Source organism: Triticum aestivum, chromosome 7B, assembly GCF_018294505.1.
Source record: "Triticum aestivum cultivar Chinese Spring chromosome 7B, IWGSC CS RefSeq v2.1, whole genome shotgun sequence".
In the NCBI taxonomy this organism is placed as follows: domain Eukaryota; kingdom Viridiplantae; phylum Streptophyta; class Magnoliopsida; order Poales; family Poaceae; genus Triticum; species Triticum aestivum.
Genome location: NC_057813.1, coordinates 438,585,354 through 438,604,841, shown reverse-complemented (window position 1 = coordinate 438,604,841; position 19,488 = coordinate 438,585,354). Strand labels below are relative to the sequence as shown.

General features: G+C 42.5%; 1 protein-coding gene across 1 annotated transcript; it reads left to right on the top strand.

The window, feature by feature from the left end:
- The first annotated feature begins 552 nt into the window (after positions 1 to 552).
- LOC123159782 (uncharacterized) lies at positions 553 to 3,917 on the top strand. The gene is made up of 5 exons (XM_044577608.1): positions 553 to 900; positions 980 to 1,145; positions 1,528 to 1,601; positions 3,341 to 3,407; positions 3,590 to 3,917. The coding sequence occupies exons 2-5, from the start codon at positions 1,135 to 1,137 to the stop codon at positions 3,795 to 3,797; spliced, it is 360 nt and encodes a 119-aa protein (XP_044433543.1). The 5' UTR covers positions 553 to 900; positions 980 to 1,134; the 3' UTR covers positions 3,798 to 3,917.
- The last annotated feature ends 15,571 nt before the right edge of the window (positions 3,918 to 19,488 follow it).

Genomic DNA, 19,488 nt, shown 5'->3' with positions numbered 1-19,488 from the left:
TCGAGTGAACCTTTGGTTATCATGTGTCCCTTTGCTTTGCAATACCTCACAAAACTTGGGATGCATCAGTATCCTTCCGAGTCACCACCATGCTCGCTATACCGAAATCCTCGTTACCGGCTTTGTTCATCTTTCTCGTTATTGTGTTCAGGCATCCCCGTGACGAAGTCGCGTGTGTCTGGCCAGATGATGATCGATGCCATCACACCAGGAGGGCCCTAAGAATATCTCCCCATCATCGGAGGAGCAAATCCCACTCTTGAGTTATCTGGACACTTGTCAAACTTACTGATGAACCTGTAAGTTGTCGTTATGATCACCGTGTTACCGGTGACGTTTGAGCAACCCCAGAGCCCATCTTCCATAAGAAGTGACCGTGATACTCTCATGGTATAACGAGCAATATCACATGTCACTACAACAAAAACCTACCTTTAGCAACGCAAATCTAGCAACGGTGATGACAAATGTGTTGTTTTGGGTTCAGCCTCCCACCTCTCCACGAAGGGCTAACCTCCCACCCACCTCCCCTTATTATCTGCACCTCCTTCGTCTACATACACGTAGCCAAGCGAGTAAAAAAATCAAAATAGTTTCTCTCCACCACACCCTTCTCCCCTGATTCCTCTCTCAATCTCACCAGAACGTGTGGCCGCCACCTCATATTCCGGGCGACTACGGCGCCCACGCCGTTGCTCACCGGCCTGCTCTACCGCCGCGACATCCTCCGCGCCCCAGCACCCGCCCCCGCAACAACCCTCGTCGGCACAGGTCGCTGGCATAGCCACAGCGGCTCCGGTTTGTTGGCCCACTGCCACTACAACTCATCACATCCACCATTGACGCCCCCATATCCTACCTCCCCTCTCCTTTCTCGCCCCGCTCCCAGCACCATATCTTGTATGGAACCTAACTCTAGATCGGTGATTGCCTTGCCCAATTGTGTGAGCATCTAACCCTGCACGATGGTGACCAACAGATTCATGATGCTCGAGGCGATGGCCGCTTTCAGCAGTGGCCCCGTGAGAGAATTAGGATGCCGACCAAGGAGGACCTGGAGGATCTTGACGCTGCCTCGACATTGGCTTCAGGCATATCATGTAATCTCCGAGATCTGTAAATCTCAAGTATGTCATGGCGTCGAGGTTAGTACCACACTTACCTGGCCACTAATAAGATTTGTGTTCACTATATCGTCATGTGATTGGGTTAATAGTTTGTCAGACACAACATATTTGGGTAACCTGAATGTGTTATGGATTGCGAGCATGTGGCTTTAATATTCATACCCAATTTTGTTTTATCTGATGCAATTTGTATGTGTATGTATTATAAAATTGTCCTACAGATAAGTTTTCAAACTATTGGCAATAGATCTGCAAATAGATAAGCCGATCGTGTTATAATCTTTACCTTGCCTTGGCTAATAGTGTGAGGGATTAACCTGCTTTAGTGCACTTCGATGTCAATTACTTGTATCTTTAGAGGCAGATGGATGTGTAATGATTGGTGTTTCGCTACAATCAGGTCCAATGCTATTTCCCGGCGGTGTCCTCCACAACTAGGATCCCCTAATGATGCTCTGCATAATCCTTTTTTTGGTATGTTCAGCCTTTTGCACAATAATATTCTGATTACGGGTTTGGCTCCTCTGCTGTTATGTTGTGACTGTGCGGATGCTGTAGCTTCAAAATATACCATTCACTCAAATCCAAAGGCTCTCCTTCATCTTCCTCGTTTCTCTCATTAATTAAAAAAAAACACAACACCATCACAGCCCACGATGGTGTTCTTCAAGCTCCCTGCATCGGTAGACCGGCCAGCCAGATTGTCCACAAGTCCATGTGTCCGTGTTGGTTAAGCCGGCACCAACGCCGCCGCAATGCCAAACGCCAGGAGCTCATGGCTTCTAAAATCAAGATGTTATGTTGCCGCCGCAGCCATGCTCGTGAAGCCCAAACGCACAGCGACGGCGATGTCGGAGGTCGAGCGCTTGCCAACCTCCTTTAGGATATGTCGAACAAGGCGTTATGTGGCTACTAAACATGGAGTCACCAGACATGCAGAGTTAGTATTTCTTTGATGTAGAGTTGATTGATCATACATAGTTGAGCTACTGGCCTTTGACGTCCCGGCGCCATGTGTGCCGGCTAAATCAACGCGGCTGTGTGGACAACCTGGCTGGCCGGTCCACCGGTGCAGGGAACTTGAGGAACGTGCGGCGTGGTTGTGTGGTGTTTTTTAATTAATGAGAGAAACGAGGAAGATGAAGGAGAGCCTTTGGATTAGAGTGGATGGTGGATTTTGAAGCTACAACATCCGCACAGTCACAACATAACAGCAGAGTTGCCGAACCCTCTGATTACCTATACATGGAGTATTTGGTTGCATTTTCTGCAAAGATTTTGACATTAAAGTTTCTGGTAGATGTGGTTCATTCCGCACCTCAGATAAAAGACTAGCATTTTATCCTAATGATTAACCAACTATCGTTGAGTTAGGCATATACTCATAAAGCATAACCTTTGTACTACTGTTTGGTTTTACCATTTGCTTTGTAGAATCATACATTCATCATTCATATGTTGTTCTAGCATACTCCTAAAATTTATTTAGACATGGTCATATTATGCTTTTGACAGCCACCAGAAATGGAAAAGAAACAACATGAGATTTTCGGGTGAGCTTGAGTGCTTCATGCCATGGCGTGGTTTTTTTTATGCTGTACAAATCCTCCCAGTGGAATCAAGAATAATATCACAATTGGCCACCATCTACACTACAGTCTATATGGCCGATCAAGTCTGCAAGTAGTTGATCATTTATTTTTATTGGAAGAAATATATGAACTATTCTGTTTTTTTACTTTGGATGTCTTTATGGTGCAATTCACCAATAATTAACTGAGAGTCTGAAGCATTAATCGTTTATATGATGGATCTTCGTTTATATGATGGATCCTGTAGCAATTTTGTAGTTGAGTTCATCGTGACTTGTATGTTAACTTAACTAAATTGTACAACCGAAATTTCTTTTGCATACAACAACAGGAAAATAGTACGAAATTATGTATCATATTGAGGTTCGATTAAGTTTGTATACGTCACTCAGTTAGTTTAGTCGACCATTATTCATTTCTTATGTATTGTTCATGATCTCATAATGCAAATATCCCAATTTTATTTTGCACCATCTTCACCTATTTTATGTTGTTTCTATTCATTCTACGTACCTGAATCCACAAGAAGTTCAGAATAAGCTACGCATTGCCAGTTCAGATAAGCTATTCATTGCCATCTTCACGTATTTTATTTTGTAAGGTTTTCTTGTATTTGTACAGAGTTGGCTGCAGACGTACATTATGACCACTTACACATAAGAGTAAGGACCCATCAGTCACAAGCTAGGTAAGATCTGTTCTTACGCTCTCACCGTGTTTCTTCAATGGGAATGGTTTGGCTCAGCACAAACGGATTCATGCAGTTTTCAATTGAGATGTGATATATATTTTCTTATCAAATACGTACACATGGTAGCTACATGCTGATTGTTAGGTTGCTCTATTCTTTTTCTATCTGATACTATACAGAATGAAAGCTAGAAAACATCAACAGTGTCATGTGGCCTTTAATAACACAAGTTTGCTGGAGCATGCAAGAAGAAAATTGAGAGGTGCCGCAAGGTGGAGATCAGAAGGCGGTGTGGGACAAGGGAGGACGCTACATATTGCTCAATGGGGTTACTCCCTAATAGTTCCACATTCTGTTGTAGAATTGTCATTTAGGGTCAATGTTTGAGACAGTATGTTTTAGAATAATTCGACTTTGATTGCAAGGTTGAGAATTGGGCAACTAGATAGTTTCGCATTTTGTAATCGTTGGATCTTGTTCTTGTAAACAAGCATAGTCATTTTAATATATGAGACCTCTGTTTATTATATTGTGGCTTCTATGCACTATCAGCTTGACCTAACAATTTTGGATGGCCATATGCAAAATGTCATTAATTATTCGTGCTATGTGGCAAAAATCATTTTGTGTAGGGCAGCCACCAACGCATATGAAGTGTTGCGTGGATGTAGATTTATGCGTTGCTATCTTACAACGCTTATTTAGGTCGTTTACCAACGGAAGTATATACGTTGTTGTAGACCCTTGCAACGCCACCAACGACAACGCATATTAATCCGTTGGTGTAGACCTTAGCATCGCTTATATGGACATACAACAACGCATTGATGCGTTGCTGAAGGGGGTTCCTGTTGTAGTGTGTTAACACTCCATATTATTACAATTGAATACATATGATATTAATCCAATTCCTAACAAACAAGTTTGGGTCAGCTCAATATGATCATTCTCCTAACGTCTTAATCTCAATGTTGTTTTAGGATCATCATTACACTTAACAATATCTTAAGATTTGGAAAACATGATCACCAACAACAGTTGAGCTAATCTTAGAGGCAAGACTAGGAACCTTTTATTTATCGTTTATCATTCCACACGTGCATATGAGTTTTTCACTGAATCACACATTCCAAGATCATAGCAGTTATAACATAGAATATAAACTCTTAATTATGAATAGGGAAGTACAATAATACAATATTATTGCCTCTAGGGCATATTTACAACAATGAAAGCTTTGAATGATAAGTATTTGGGACTCCCTGCGACACTTAGACTTGATAAAAGTGATAGTTTTGAATATTTAATTGATCGGGTAATTCTGAAACTCACTGTTGGAAGGAGAAATGCTTATCTTCAGGAGGTAAATAGGTTCTAGTTAAGTCTGTTGCTCAAGCTATACGAACGTATGCGATTTCCATCTCTAAAATTCCTAATTTTTTTGCAAAGGAATCACAGATGTGATATCTCATTTTTGGTGGGGTGATGATGCAACATACAAGAGGCCGCACTGGTTTGCATGGTGGAATATGTGCATCCCAAAGAAGTAAGGTGGCATGGGTTTTAGAGATACCCGCTATTTCAATCTTGCTTTCTTGGCTAAACAGGCTTCGAAGCTCATTGACAACCCAGATTTATTATGTGCCTTGATCCTTAAGGAAAAATATTTTCTGGATGGGGATCTGATAATCCCCAAGTGCAGGGAATCATCGTAGCATTTCCAAAGGTGGAAGTGATAAGTATGGAGTGTCGAACCCACAAAGAGCTAAAGGTAAGATCAATATTCTCTCAAGTCCTATCTGCCACTGATACGACTCTACATACACCGAATGTTTGCTTCCAACTAGAAACGAGAAACAAAACTACATTATGGGTATGAAGAGGATAACTTTGCATGATATCGGAGAGCTAAAATATAAAAGTAGGTGTTATTATCATAAAGTTAGAATATATTACTACTAAATATTATAAATAGCGAGTGTGGAATAATGATGGGTCGGTGTGCGGAATTATCCTAGGCAATTGTTAACAAGATCGATAGTCGTCATTGCAATTTCATATGAGGGAGAGGAATAAGCTAACATACTTTCTCTTCTTGGATCATATGCACTTATGATTGGAACTCTAGCAAGCACCCGCAACTTCTAAAGATCATTAAGGTAAAACCCAACCATAGCATTAACATATCAAGTCCCCTTTATCCCATACACAACAACCCCCTTACTCGGGTTTATGCTTCTGTCACTCAAGCAACCAACTATAAGCGAATCATGAACGTATTGCAACACCCTACAGCGGGAATCCCTCATGCTTGCGCGACACGGAAGGCACAATAGGACAGCACCAAAATAAAACATACAACTCATACAAATCTAGATCATCAATCAACCCAAAGAAAAATATATCTACTCAAAACATCATAGGATGGCAACACATCATTGGATCATAATATGTGGCATAAAGCACCATGTTCAAGTAGGGATAACAGCGGGGTGCGGGAGAGTGGACCGTGTAAAAGAGACGAGGATGGTGATGATGATGGTGATGTTGATGAAGACGATCACCGCGGCGATGATTCCCCTCCCCATGGCACTCCGGCACCACCGAGAGAGAGGAGGAGAGGTTCTCCCCTTGTGCTTCCTCCTCCATGGCCTCCCCCTGGATGGGGAGGTGTTCCCCCTCTGGTCCTTGGCCTTCATGGCGATGATGGCCCCTCCGAGATCCTCCTCCATGGCCTCCAGTGATGATGGCCCCCTCCGACAGGGTGCCAGAGAGGGCCTAGATTGATTTCTCGTGGCTACAGAGGCTTGCGGCGGCAGAACTTCCGATCTAGGTTATTTTCTGGAGGTTATAGAAGAGGTTGGTGTTGAGGACAAGTCAGGGGGACCCTCGAGGAGTCCACGAGGCACAGGGGCACGCCCCAGGGGGGTGGGCATGCACCCCACCCTCGTGGGCCCCACGGGACTCCTCTCCGATAACTTTTTGTTCCACTATTTTTTTATATTTTCCAGGAAAGTTCTCCGTTGATTTTTAGAGCATTCCGAGAACTTTTATTTCTGCACAAAACAACACCACGGTAGTCCTGCTGAAAACAGTGTCAGTCCGGGTTAGTTCTAATCAAATCATACCAAAATTGTACGATATTATTGTAAACATGGCATGAATACTTCATGAATTAAAGATACGTTGGAGACGTATCAGCATCCCCAAGCTTAATTCATGCTCGTCCTCGAGTAGGTAAATGATAAAATAAATAATTTATGAAGTGTGAATGCTAGCAAGTGCTTAAGTTTGATCGATGATAGTTTCAATCACTTTTTCTAGCATCATTATATATCATAACAGTAGCTCAACTCATAGAACTTCTCATGATCAAGTAACAAGCTATTCACATGTTAAAGTATAGATCATAAACTTTCTTGAAACTAACAAACATTGCTATTAATCATCAAACAATTGCGATTCATCTTATTTTCGGGAAGGGTCTATGTAAGAGCTTTGGTTCAGCAAACTCCACATACTCAACTATCATTTAATCTTTCACAATTGCTAACATTCATGTGATATTTATAGGTTCAAAGTTTTAATCGGTCACAGAGAAAGATAGGGGCTTATAGTTTCGCCTCCCAACCTTTCACCTCAAGGGTAATGTCAACAATAATAGTTTGTGAAAACCTACATCCAAGTGGATATATATATATATATATATATATATATATATATGGATCATCCCAACACAAAGTGCTTGCCAAAGGAATAAGTGTAAAACGGAAAGGTGATGATCACCATGACTCTTGTATAAGGGTAGAAGATAAAAGTAAAAGATAGGCCCTTCGCAGAGGGAAGCAGAGGTTGTCATGCGATCTTAATGCAAAAGAACGTCACTTTACATTGCTTCTTGTGATAAAGACCTTTATTATGCAGTCCGTCGCTTTTATTTCTTCCCTATCACAAGTTTGTATAAAGCTTATTTTCTTCGCACTAATAGATCATACATATTTAAGGAGCAATTTTTATTGCATGCACCGATGAAAACTTACTTGAAGGATCTTACTCAATCCATAGGTAGGTATGGTGGACTCTCATGGAAAAACTAGTTTAAGGGATGTTCGGAAGCACAATTAGCATTTCTACTTGGTGCAAAGAATTTGGCTAGCATGAGAGGGAAAGGAAAGCTCAACATGTTGGATGATCCAAGACAATATAACGTTTCGGATATAGGAAAACATAACCCATTAAGTTGTCTTCCTTGTCCAACATCAGCCTTTTAGCATGTCATATTTTAATGAGCTCTCACAATTACAAAAGATGTCCAAGATAGTATATGTATATGTGAAATCTCTTTTCCTTCAATATTCTTTCATGAATTGTTCAAGTGACCAATACTACGTTTGCTAACTTTCAATAAATTTACTACTTATACTTATTATGTGTGAAGTCATTACTCCCCATGGTATAAGATATTTATGATATTCAATTCATTCAACCATTTACTTATAAGATATACGTGAAGCACGTGAGTAAATGACAAACTACTCCAAAAAGATATAAATGAAGAACACTGAGTAGTCAAATAATTAACTAGCCATGGGAGGATTCTTTTTCATTCAAGATTTCAGATCCAATTATTTTATTCAAACAACAAGTAAAATTTAAAATACGCTCCAAGCAAAACACATATCATGTGACGAATAAAAATATAGCTCTGAGTAAGGTATACCGATAGTTTTGAAGACGAAAGAGGGGATGCCTTCTGGGGCATCCCCAAGCTTAGGTGCTTGAGTATTCCTTGAATATTACCTTGGGGTGCCTTGGGCATCCCCAAGCTTAGAATATTTCCACTCCTTATTCTCCTCATATCGATATCTCACTCAAAACTTGAAAACTTAATCACACAAAACTTAACGGAACTTCGTGAGATGGGTTAGTATGATAAAGAGTAAACAATTCACTTTGGTACTGTCAAAGACAAGATTCATAATTGTTATCACACAATGCCTACTGTACCATATCATTTCTACAATTTATATTGAGCAATATAAGCCACAGAAACTAGAAAACAAGCAAACTATGCAATGAAAACAGAATCTGTCAGAAACAGAATAGTTTGTAATGATCTGAACAGCAACCATACTTATGCTACTCCAAAAATTATGAAATAAATTTGTGGACGTGAGGAATTTGTCTATTAATCTTCTTCAAAAAGAATCAACTCAAAAGCACTCTTCTGTAAAAAAAATGACAGCTAATCTTGTGAGCGCAAAGTTTCTGTTTTTTACAGCAAGATCACATTAACTTTCACCCAAGTCTTCCCAAAGGTCTTACTTGGCACTTTATTGAAACAAAATTTATAAAACATGATTAGTACAGTAGCTTAATCATGTGAATACACAACAACAGTAAGGGTAAATATTGGGTTGTCTCCCAACAAGCGCTTTTCTTTAATGCCTTTTAGCTAGGCATGATGATTTCAATGATGCTCACATAAAAGATAAGAATTGAAACATAAAGAGAGCATCATGAAGAATATGATTAGCACATTTAAATCTAACCCACTTCCTATGCCTAGGTATTTTGTGAGAATTTATAGGAACAAGAATCAACTAGCATAGGAAGGCAAAACAAGTATAACTTCAAAACTTTAAGCACATAGAGAGGAAACTTGATATTATTGCAACTCCTACAAGCATATATTCCTCCCTCATCATAATTTTAAGTAGCATCATAAATGAATTCAACAATATAACATCCATAAAGCATTCTTTTCATGATCTACAAGCATGAAAATTTTACTACTCTCCACATAAGCAGAATTCTTCTCACCCTCGTGGGCCCCACGGGACTCCTCTCTGATAACTTTTTGTTCCAATATTTTTTTATATTTTCCAGAAAAATTCTCCATTGATTTTCAGCGCATTCCGAGAACTTTTATTTCTGCACAAAAACAACACCACGGTAGTCCTGTTGAAAACAATGTCAGTCTGGGTTAGTTCTAATCAAATCATATAAAACTATTGTAAACATGAATACTTCATAAATTATAGATACGTTGGAGACATATCAGGATCTTATCAATGCAACTTTGAAAAAGAAAGTTGTTGGAGAACGTAGCAGAAATTCAAAATTTTCCTACGTGTCACCAAGATCTATCTATGGAGAAACCAGCAACGAGGGGAAGGAGAGTGCATCTACATACCCTTGTAGATCGCTAAGCGGAAGCGTTCAAGAGAACGGGGTTGAAGGAGTCGTACTCGTCGTGATCCAAATCACCGGAGATCCTAGTGCCGAGAACGGACGGCACCTCTGCATTCAACACACGTACAGCCCGGTGACGTCTCCCACGCCTTGATCCAGCAAGGAGAGAGGGAGAGGTTGAGGAAGACTCCATCCAGCAGCAGCACAACGGCGTGGTGGTGATGGAGGAGCGTGGCTATCCTGCAGGGCTTCGCCAAGCACCACGGGAGAGGAGGAGTAAGAGAGGTAGGGCTGCACCAAGAGGGAGAGGTTCTCGTGTCTTGGGCAGCCCCAGACCTCAAGTATTTATAGGGGGAGGGGAGGGGGCTGCGCCCCCTCTAGGGTTCCCTCCCCAGGGGTGGCGGCAGCCCCCCAGATCCCATCTGGGTGGCGGCCAGAGGGGGAGAGAGGGGAGGCGCGCCTGGGGTGGGCCTTAGGGCCCATCTGCCCTAGGGTTTGCCCCCTCCCACTCTCCCCTGCGCCTTGGGCCCCTTATGGGGGGCGCACCAGCCCACCTGGGGCTGGTTCCCTCCCACACATGGCCCATGCAGCCCTCCGGGGTTGGTGTCCCCACTTTGTGGACCCCCGGGACCCTCCCGGTGGTCCCGGTACGTTACCGAAAAAACCCGAAACTTTTCCGGTGACCAAAACAGGACTTCCCATATATAAATCTTTACCTCCGGACCATTCCGGAACTCCTCGTGACGTCCGGGATCTCATCCGGGACTCCGAACAACATTTGGTAACCACATACAAACTTCCTTTATAACCCTAGCGTCATCGAACCTTAAGTGTGTAGACCCTACGGGTTCGGGAGACATGTAGACATGACCGAGACGTTCTCCGGTCAATAACCAACAGCGGGATCTGGATACCCATGTTGGCTCCCACATGTTCCACGATGATCTCATCGGATGAACCACGATGTCAAGGACTCAATCGATCCCGTATACAATTCCCTTTGTCTAACGGTATTATACTTGCCCGAGATTCGATCGTCGGTATACCGATACCTTGTTCAATCTCGTTACCGGCAAGTCTCTTTACTCGTTCCGTAACACATCATCCCGTGATCAACCCCTTGGTCACATTGTGCACATTATGATGATGTCCTACCGAGTGGGCCCAGAGATACCTCTCCGTTTACACGGAGTGACAAATCCCAGTCTCGATCCGTGTCAACCCAACAAACACTTTCGGAGATACCTGTAGTGCACCTTTATAGTCACCCAGTTACGTTGTGACGTTTGATACACCCAAAGCACTCCTACGGTATCCGGGAGTTACACGATCTCATGGTCTAAGGAAGAGATACTTGACATTGGAAAAGCTCTAGCAAACGAACTACACGATCTTTGTGCTATGCTTAGGATTGGGTCTTGTCCATCACATCATTCTCCTAATGATGTGATCCCGTTATCAACGACATCCAATGTCCATAGCCAGGAAACCATGACTATCTGTTGATCACAACGAGCTAGTCAACTAGAGGCTCACTAGGGACATATTATGGTCTATGTATTCACACGTGTATTACGATTTCCGGATAATACAGTTATAGCATGAATAGAAGACAATTATCATGAACAAGGAAATATAATAATACTTTTATTATTGCCTCTAGGGCATATTTCCAACAGTCTCCCACTTGCACTAGAGTCAATAATCTAGTTCACATCGCCATGTGATCAACACTCACAGGTCACATCACCATGTGACCAACATCCAAAGAGTTTACTAGTGTCATTAAACTAGTTCACATCATCATGTGATTAAGACTCAATGAGTTCTGGGGTTTGATCATGTTTTGCTTGTGAGAGAGGTTTTAGTTAACGGGTCTGCAACTTTCAGATCCGTATGTACTTCGCAAATCTCTAGGTCATTCTGTAAATGCCGCTTCCACGCTCCACTTGGAGCTATTCCAAATGGTTGCTCCACTATACGTATCCGGTTTGCTACTCAGAGTCACTCGGATAGGTGTTAAAGCTTGCATCAACGTAACCCTTTATGCCGAACTCTTTATCACCTCCATAATCGAGAAACATGTCCTTATTTACTCCAAGGACAATTTTGACCGCTGTCCAATGATCCATTCCTGGATCATTCTTGTACCCCTTGACTGACTCACGGCAAGGCACACTTCCGGTGCGGTACACAGCATAGCATACTATAGAGCCTACGTCTGAAGTATAGGGGACGACCTTCGTCCTTTCTCTCTATTCTGCCGTGATCGAGCTTAACTTCATACCTTACATCTCAGGCAAGAACTCCTTCTTTGACTGATCCATCTTGAACACCTTTAAGATCATGTCAAGGTACGTGCTCATTTGAAAGTACTATTAAGCATTTTGATCTATCTTATAGATCTTGATGCTTATTGTTCAAGTAGCCTAATCCAGGTTTTCAATTGAAAAACACTTTCCAAATAACCCTATATGCTTTCCAGAAATTCTACATCATTTCTGATCAACAATATGTCAATAACATATACTCATCAGAAATTCTATAGTGCTCCCACTCACTTCTTTGGAAATACAAGTTTCTCATAAACTTTTGTATAAACCCAAAATCCTTGATCATCTTATCAAAGTACATATTCCAACTCCGAGATGCTTACTCCAGTCCTTAGAAGGATCACTGGAGCCAGCATACCTTTTAGCATCCTTAGGATCGACAAAAACTTTTGGATTGTATCACATACAACCTTTCCTTACGAAGACTGGTAAGGAAACTCGTTTTGACATCCATCTGCCAGATTTCATAAATGCAGCTAATGCTAACATGATTCCGACGGACTTAAGCATCGCTACGGATGAGAAAATCTCATCGTAGTCAACTCCTTGAACTTGTGGAAAAAAAACTCTTCGCCACAAGTCGAGCTTCATAGATGGTGACATTTCCGTCCACATCCGTCTTCTTCTTAAAGATCCATTTATCTCAATGGCTTGCCGATCATCGGGTAAGTCCACCAAAGTTCATGCTTTGTTATGATACATGGATCCTATCTCGGATTTCATGGCTTCTAACCATTTGTCAGAATTTGGGCCCACCATCGCTTCTCCATAGCTCGTAGGTTCATTGTTGTCTAGCAACATGACCTTCAAGATAGGATTACTGTACCACTCTAAAGTAGTACGCATCCTTGTCACCCTACGAGGTACGGTAGTGACTTGATCCGAAGTTTCATGATCACTATCATAAGCTTCTACTTCTATTAGTGTAGGTGCCACAGGAACAACTTCCTGTGCCCTGCTACACACTGGTTGAAGTGATGGTTCAATAACCTCATTAAGTCTCCACCATCCTCCCACTCAACTTTTCGAGACAAACTTTTCCTCGAGAAAGGACCCGCTTCAAGAAACAATCCCTATTGCTTTCGGATCTGAATTAGGAAGTATACCCAACTGTTTTGGGTGTCCTATGAAGATGCATTTTATCCGCTCTGGGTTCGAGCTTATCAACCTGAAACTTTTTCACATAAGCATCGTAGCCCCAAACTTTTAAGAAATGACAGCTTAGGTTTCTCTAAACCATAGTTCATACGGTGTCATCTCAACGGAATTACGTGGTGCTCTATTTAAAGTGAATGTGGTTGTCTCTAATGCCTAACCCATAAACGATAGTGGTAATTCGATAAGAGACATCATGGTACACACCATATCCAATAGGGTGCAACTATCATGTTCGGACACACCATCAAACTATGGTGTTCCAGGCGGTATTAATTGTGAAACAATTTCCACAATGTCTTAATTGCGTGCCAAAGCTCGTAACTCAGATACTCATCTCTATGATCATATCATAGACATTTCATCCTCTTGTCACGATGATCTTCAACTTCACTCTGAAATTACTTGAACCATTCAATAATTCAGACTTGTGTTTCATCAAGTAAATATACTCTACATCTACTCGAATCATCTGTGAAGTGAGAACATAACGATATTCACTGCATGCCTCAGCACTCATTGGACTGCACACATCAAAATGTGTTACTTCCAACAAGTTGCTATCTTGTTCCATTTTACTGAAAAACGAGGCTTTTTAGTCATCTTGCCCATGTGGTATGATTTGCATATCTCAAGTGATTCAAAATCAAGTGAGTCCAAACGATCCATCTGCATGGAGTTTCTTCATGCATATACACCAATAGACATGGTTCGCATGTCTCAAACTTTTCAAAAACGAGTGAGTCCAAAGATCCATCAACATGGAGCTTCTTCATGCGTTTTATACCAATATGACTTACATGGCAATGCCACAAGTAAGTGGTACTATCATTACTATCTTATATCTTTTGGCATGAAAATGTGTATCACTACGATCGAGATTCAATAAACCATTCCTTTAGGTGCAAGACCATTGAAGGTATTATTCAAATAAATAGAGTAACCATTATTCTCCTTAAATGAATAACCGTATTGCGATAGACATAATCCAATCATGTCTATGCTCAACGCAAACACCAAATCTCGATGGTAGAGGGAGCGTGCGATGCTTGATCACATCAACCTTGGAAACACTTCCAACACATATCGTCAGCTCACCTTTAGCTAGTCTCCGTTTATTCCGTAGCTTTTATTTCGAGTTACTAACACTTAGCAACCAAACCAGTATCTAATACCCTGGTGCTACTAGGAGTACTAGTAAAGTACATATTAACATAATGTATATCTAATATACTTCTATCGACCTTGCCAGCCTTCTCATCTACCAAGTATCTAGGGTAATTCTGCTCCAGTGGTTGTTCCCCTTATTACAGAAGCACTTAGTCTCGGGTTTGGGTTCAACCTTGGGTTTCTTCACTAGAGCAGCAGCTGATTTGCCGTTTCATGAAGTATCCCTTCTTGCCCTTGCCCTTCTTGAAACTAGTGGTTTCACCAACCATCAACAATTGATGCTCCTTCTTGATTTCTACTTTCGCGGTGTCAAACATCGCGAATACCTCAAGGATCATCATATCTATCCCTGATATGTAATAGTTCATCACGGAGCTCTAGCAGCTTGGTGGCAATGACTTTGGAGAAACATCACTATCTCATCTGGAAGATCAACTCCCACTCGATTCAAGTGATTGTTGCACTCAGACAATCTGAGCACAAGCTCAACGATTGAGCTTTTCCCCTTTAGTTTGCAGGCTAAGAAAATCGTAGGAGGTCTCATACCTCTTGACGTGGGCACGAGCCTGAAATCTCAATTTCAGCCCTCGAAACATCTCATATGTTCCGCGACGTTTCGAAAACGTCTTTGGTGCCTCAACTCTAAACCTTTTAACTGAACCATCATGTAGTTATCAAAACGTGTATGTCCGATGTTCGCAACATCCACAAACGACGTTTGGGGTTCAGCACACTGAGCGGTGCATTAAGGACATAAGCTTTCTACTGTCCGCATAATCGCTACTGTCAACTTTCAACTATATTTTCTCTAGGAACATATCTAAACAGTGGAACTGAAGCGCGAGCTTACGACATAATTTGCAAAGATCTTTTTGACTATGTTCAGGATAATTAAGTTCATCTTATGAACTCCCACTTAGATAGACATCGCTCTGGTCATCTAAGTGATTACATGATCCGAGTCAACTAGGCCGTGTCCGATCATCACGTGAGACAGACTAGTCATCATCGGTGAACATCTTCATGTTGATCGTATCTACTATACGACTCATGCTCGACCATTCGGTCTCTGTGTTCCGAGGCCATGTCTGTACATGCTAGGCTCGTCAAGTTAACCCTAAGTGTTTCGCGTGTGTAAATCTGTCTTATGTTGGAAATATGCCCTAGAGGCAATAATAAATTGATTATCATTATATTTCCTTGTTCATGATAATCGTTTATTATCCATGCTAGAATTGTATTGATAGGAAACTCAGATACATGTGTGGATACATAGACAACACCATGTCCCTAGTAAGCCTCTAGTTGACTAGCTCGTTAATCAATAGATGGTTACGGTTTCCTGACCATGGACATTGGATGTCGTTGATAACGGGATCACATCATTAGGAGAATGATGTGATGGACAAGACCCAATCCTAAGCCTAGCACAAGATCATGTAGTTCGTATGCTAAAGCTTTTCTAATGTCAAGTATCATTTCCTTAGACCATGAGATTGTGCAACTCCCGGATACCGTAGGAGTGCTTTGGGTGTGCCAAACGTCACAACGTAACTAGGTGGCTATAAAGGTACACTACGGGTATCTCTGAAAGTGTCTGTTGGGTTGGCACGAATCGAGATTGGGATTTTTTCACTCCGTGTAAACAGAGAGGTATCTCTGGGCCCACTCGGTAGGACATCATCATAATGTGCACAATGTGACCAAGGGGTTGATCACGGGATGATGTGTTACGGAACGAGTAAAGAGACTTGCCGGTAACGAGATTGAACAAGGTATCGGTATACCGACGATCGAATCTCGGGCAAGTACCATACCGCTAGACAAAGGGAATTGTATACGGGATTGATTGAGTCCTTGACATCGTGGTTCATCCGATGAGATCATCGTGGAACATGTGGGAGCCAACATGGGTATCCAGATCCCGCTGTTGGTTATTGACCGGAGAACATCTCGGTCATGACTACATGTCTCCCGAACCCGTAGGGTCTACACACTTAAGGTTCGATGACGCTAGGGTTATAAAGGAAGTTTGTATGTGGTTACCGAATGTTGTTCGGAGTCCCGGATGAGATCCCGGACGTCACGAGGAGTTCTGGAATGGTCCGGAGGTAAAGATTTATATATAGGAAGTCCTGTTTCGACCATCGGGACAAGTTTCGGGGTCATCGGTATTGTACCGGGACCACCGGAAGGGTCCCGGGGGCCCACCGGGTGGGGCCACCTGCCCCGGGGGTCCACATGGGCTGTAGGGGGTGCGCCTTGGCCTACATGGGCCAAGGGCACCAGCCCCTAGAGGCCCATGTGCCAAGATATAGGAAAAAGGGGAGAGTCCTAAAAGGGGAAGGCACCTCCGAGGTGCCTTGGGGAGGATGGACTCCTCCCCCCCTCTTAGCCGCACCCCTTCCTTGGAGGAAGGAGCAAGGCTGCGCCTCCCCCCTCTCCCCTGCCCCTATATATAGTGGAGGGGAGGGAGGGCATCCATACCTGAGCCCTTGGCGCCTCCCTCCCTCCCGTGATACCTCCTCCTCTCCCGTAGGTGCTTGGCGAAGCCCTGCAGGATTGCCACGCTCCTCCATCACCACCACGCCGTTGTGCTGCTGCTGGATGGAGTCTTCCTCAACCTCTCCCTCTCTCCTTGCTGGATCAAGGCGTGGGAGACATCGTCGAGCTGTACGTGTGTTGAACGCGGAGGTGCCGTCCGTTCGGCACTAGGATCATCGGTGATCTGAATCACGACGAGTACGACTCCATCAACCCCGTTCACTTGAACGCTTCCGCTTAGCGATCTACAAGGGTATGTAGATGCACTCTCCTTCCCCTCGTTGCTAGTCTCTCCATAGATAGATCTTGGTGACACGTAGGAAAATTTTGAATTTCTGCTACGTTCCCCAACAGTGGCATCATGAGCTAGGTCTATTGCGTAGATTCTTTGCACGAGTAGAACACAAAGTAGTTGTGGGCGTCGATATTGTTCAATATGCTTGTCGTTACTAGTCTTATCTTGATTCGGCGGCATCGTGGGATGAAGCGGCCCGGACCAACCTTACACGTACGCTTACGTGAGACCGGTTCCACCGACAAACATGCACTAGTTGCATAAGGTGGCTGGCGGGTGTCTGTCTCTCCCACTTTAGTCGGATCGGATTCGATGAAAAGGGTCCTTATGAAGGGTAAATAGCAATTGGCATATCACGTTGTGGTTCATGCGTAGGTAAGAAACGTTCTTGCTAGAAACCCATAGCAGCCACGTAAAACATGCAAACAACAATTAGAGGACGTCTAACTTGTTTTTGCAGGGTATGCTATGTGATGTGATATGGCCAAAAAGGATGTGATGAATGATATATGTGATGTATGAGATTGATCATGTTCTTGTAATAGGAATCACGACTTGCATGTCGATGAGTATGACAACCGGCAGGAGCCATAGGAGTTGTCTTTATTTATTTGTGACCTGCGTGTCAACTTAAACGTCATGTAATTACTTTACTTTATTGCTAACCGTTAGCCATAGTAGTAGAAGTAACAGTTGGCGAGGCAACTTCATGAAGACACGATGATGGAGATCATGATGATGGAGATCATGGTGTCATGCCGGTGACGATGATGATCATGGAGCCCCGAAGATGGAGATCAAAAGGAGCAAAGTGATGATGGCCATATCATGTCACTATTTGATTGCATGTGATGTTTATCATGTTTATACATCTTATTTGCTTAGAACGACGGTAGTAAATAAGATGATCCCTTACAACAATTTCAAGAAGTGTTCTCCCCTAACTGTGCACCGTTGCGACAGTTCGTGTTTCGAAGCACCACGTGATGATCGGGTGTTAGATTCTAACGTTCACATACAACGGGTGTAAGACAGATTTACACACGCGAAACACTTAGGGTTAACTTGACGAGCCTAGCATGTACAGACATGGCCTCGAAACATGGAGACCGAAAGGTCGAACATGAGTCGTATAGAAGATACGATCAACATGAAGATGTTCACCGATGATGACTAGTCCGTCTCACGTGATGATCGGACACGGCCTAGTTTGACTCGGATCATGTAATCACTTAGATGACTAGAGGGATGTCTATCTGAGTGGGAGTTCATAAGATGAACTTAATTATCCTGAACATAGTCAAAAGGTTTTTGCAAATTATGTCGTAGCTCACGCTATAGTTCTACTGTTTAGATATGTTCCTAGAGAAAAATTAGTTGAAAGTTGATAGTAGCAATTATGCGGACTAGGTCCGTAAACTGAGGATTGTCCTCATTGCTTCATAGAAGGCGGATGTCCTTAATGCACCGCTCAGTGTGCTGAACCTCGAACGTTGTCTGTGGTTGTTGCGAACATCTGACATACACGTTTTGATAACTACGTGATAGTTCAGTTAAACGGTTTAGAGTTGAGGCACCAAAGACGTTTTTGAAACATCGCAAAACATATGAGATGTTTTGAGGGCTGAAATTGGGATTTCAGGCTCGTGCCCATGTCAAGAGGTATAAGACCTCCGATGACTTTCTTAACCTGCAAACTAAGGAGAAAAGCTCAATTGTTGAGCTTGTGCTCAGATTGTCTAAGTACAACAATCATTTGAATTGAGTGGGAGTTGATCTTCTAGATAAGACAGTGATGGTTCTCCAAAGTCATTGCCACCAAGCTGTTAGAGCTTCGTGATGAACTATAACATATCAGGGATAGATATGATGATCCTTGAGGTATTCGCGATGTTTGACACCGCGAAAGTAGAAATCAAGAAGGAGCATCAATTGTTGATGGTTGGTGAAACCACTAGTTTCAAGAAGGGCAAGGGCAAGAAGGGATACTTCATGAAACGGCAAATTAGCTGCTGCTCTAGTGAAGAAACCCAAGGTAAAACCCAAACCCGAGACTAAGTGCTTCTGTAATAAGGGGAACAACCACTAGAGCAGAATTACCCTAGATACTTGGTAGATAAGAAGGTTGGCAAGGTCGATGGAAGTATATTGGATATACATTGTGTTAATGTGTACTTTGCTAGTACTCCTAGTAGCACCAGGGTATTAGATACCGGTTCGGTTGCTAAGTGTTAGTAACTCGAAACAAAAGGCTACGGAATAAACGGAGACTAGCTAAAGGTGAGCTGACGATATGTGTTGGAAGTTTTTCCAAGCTTGATATGATCAAGCATCGCACGCTCCCTCTACCAAAGAGATTGGTGTTAAACCTAAATAATTGTTATTT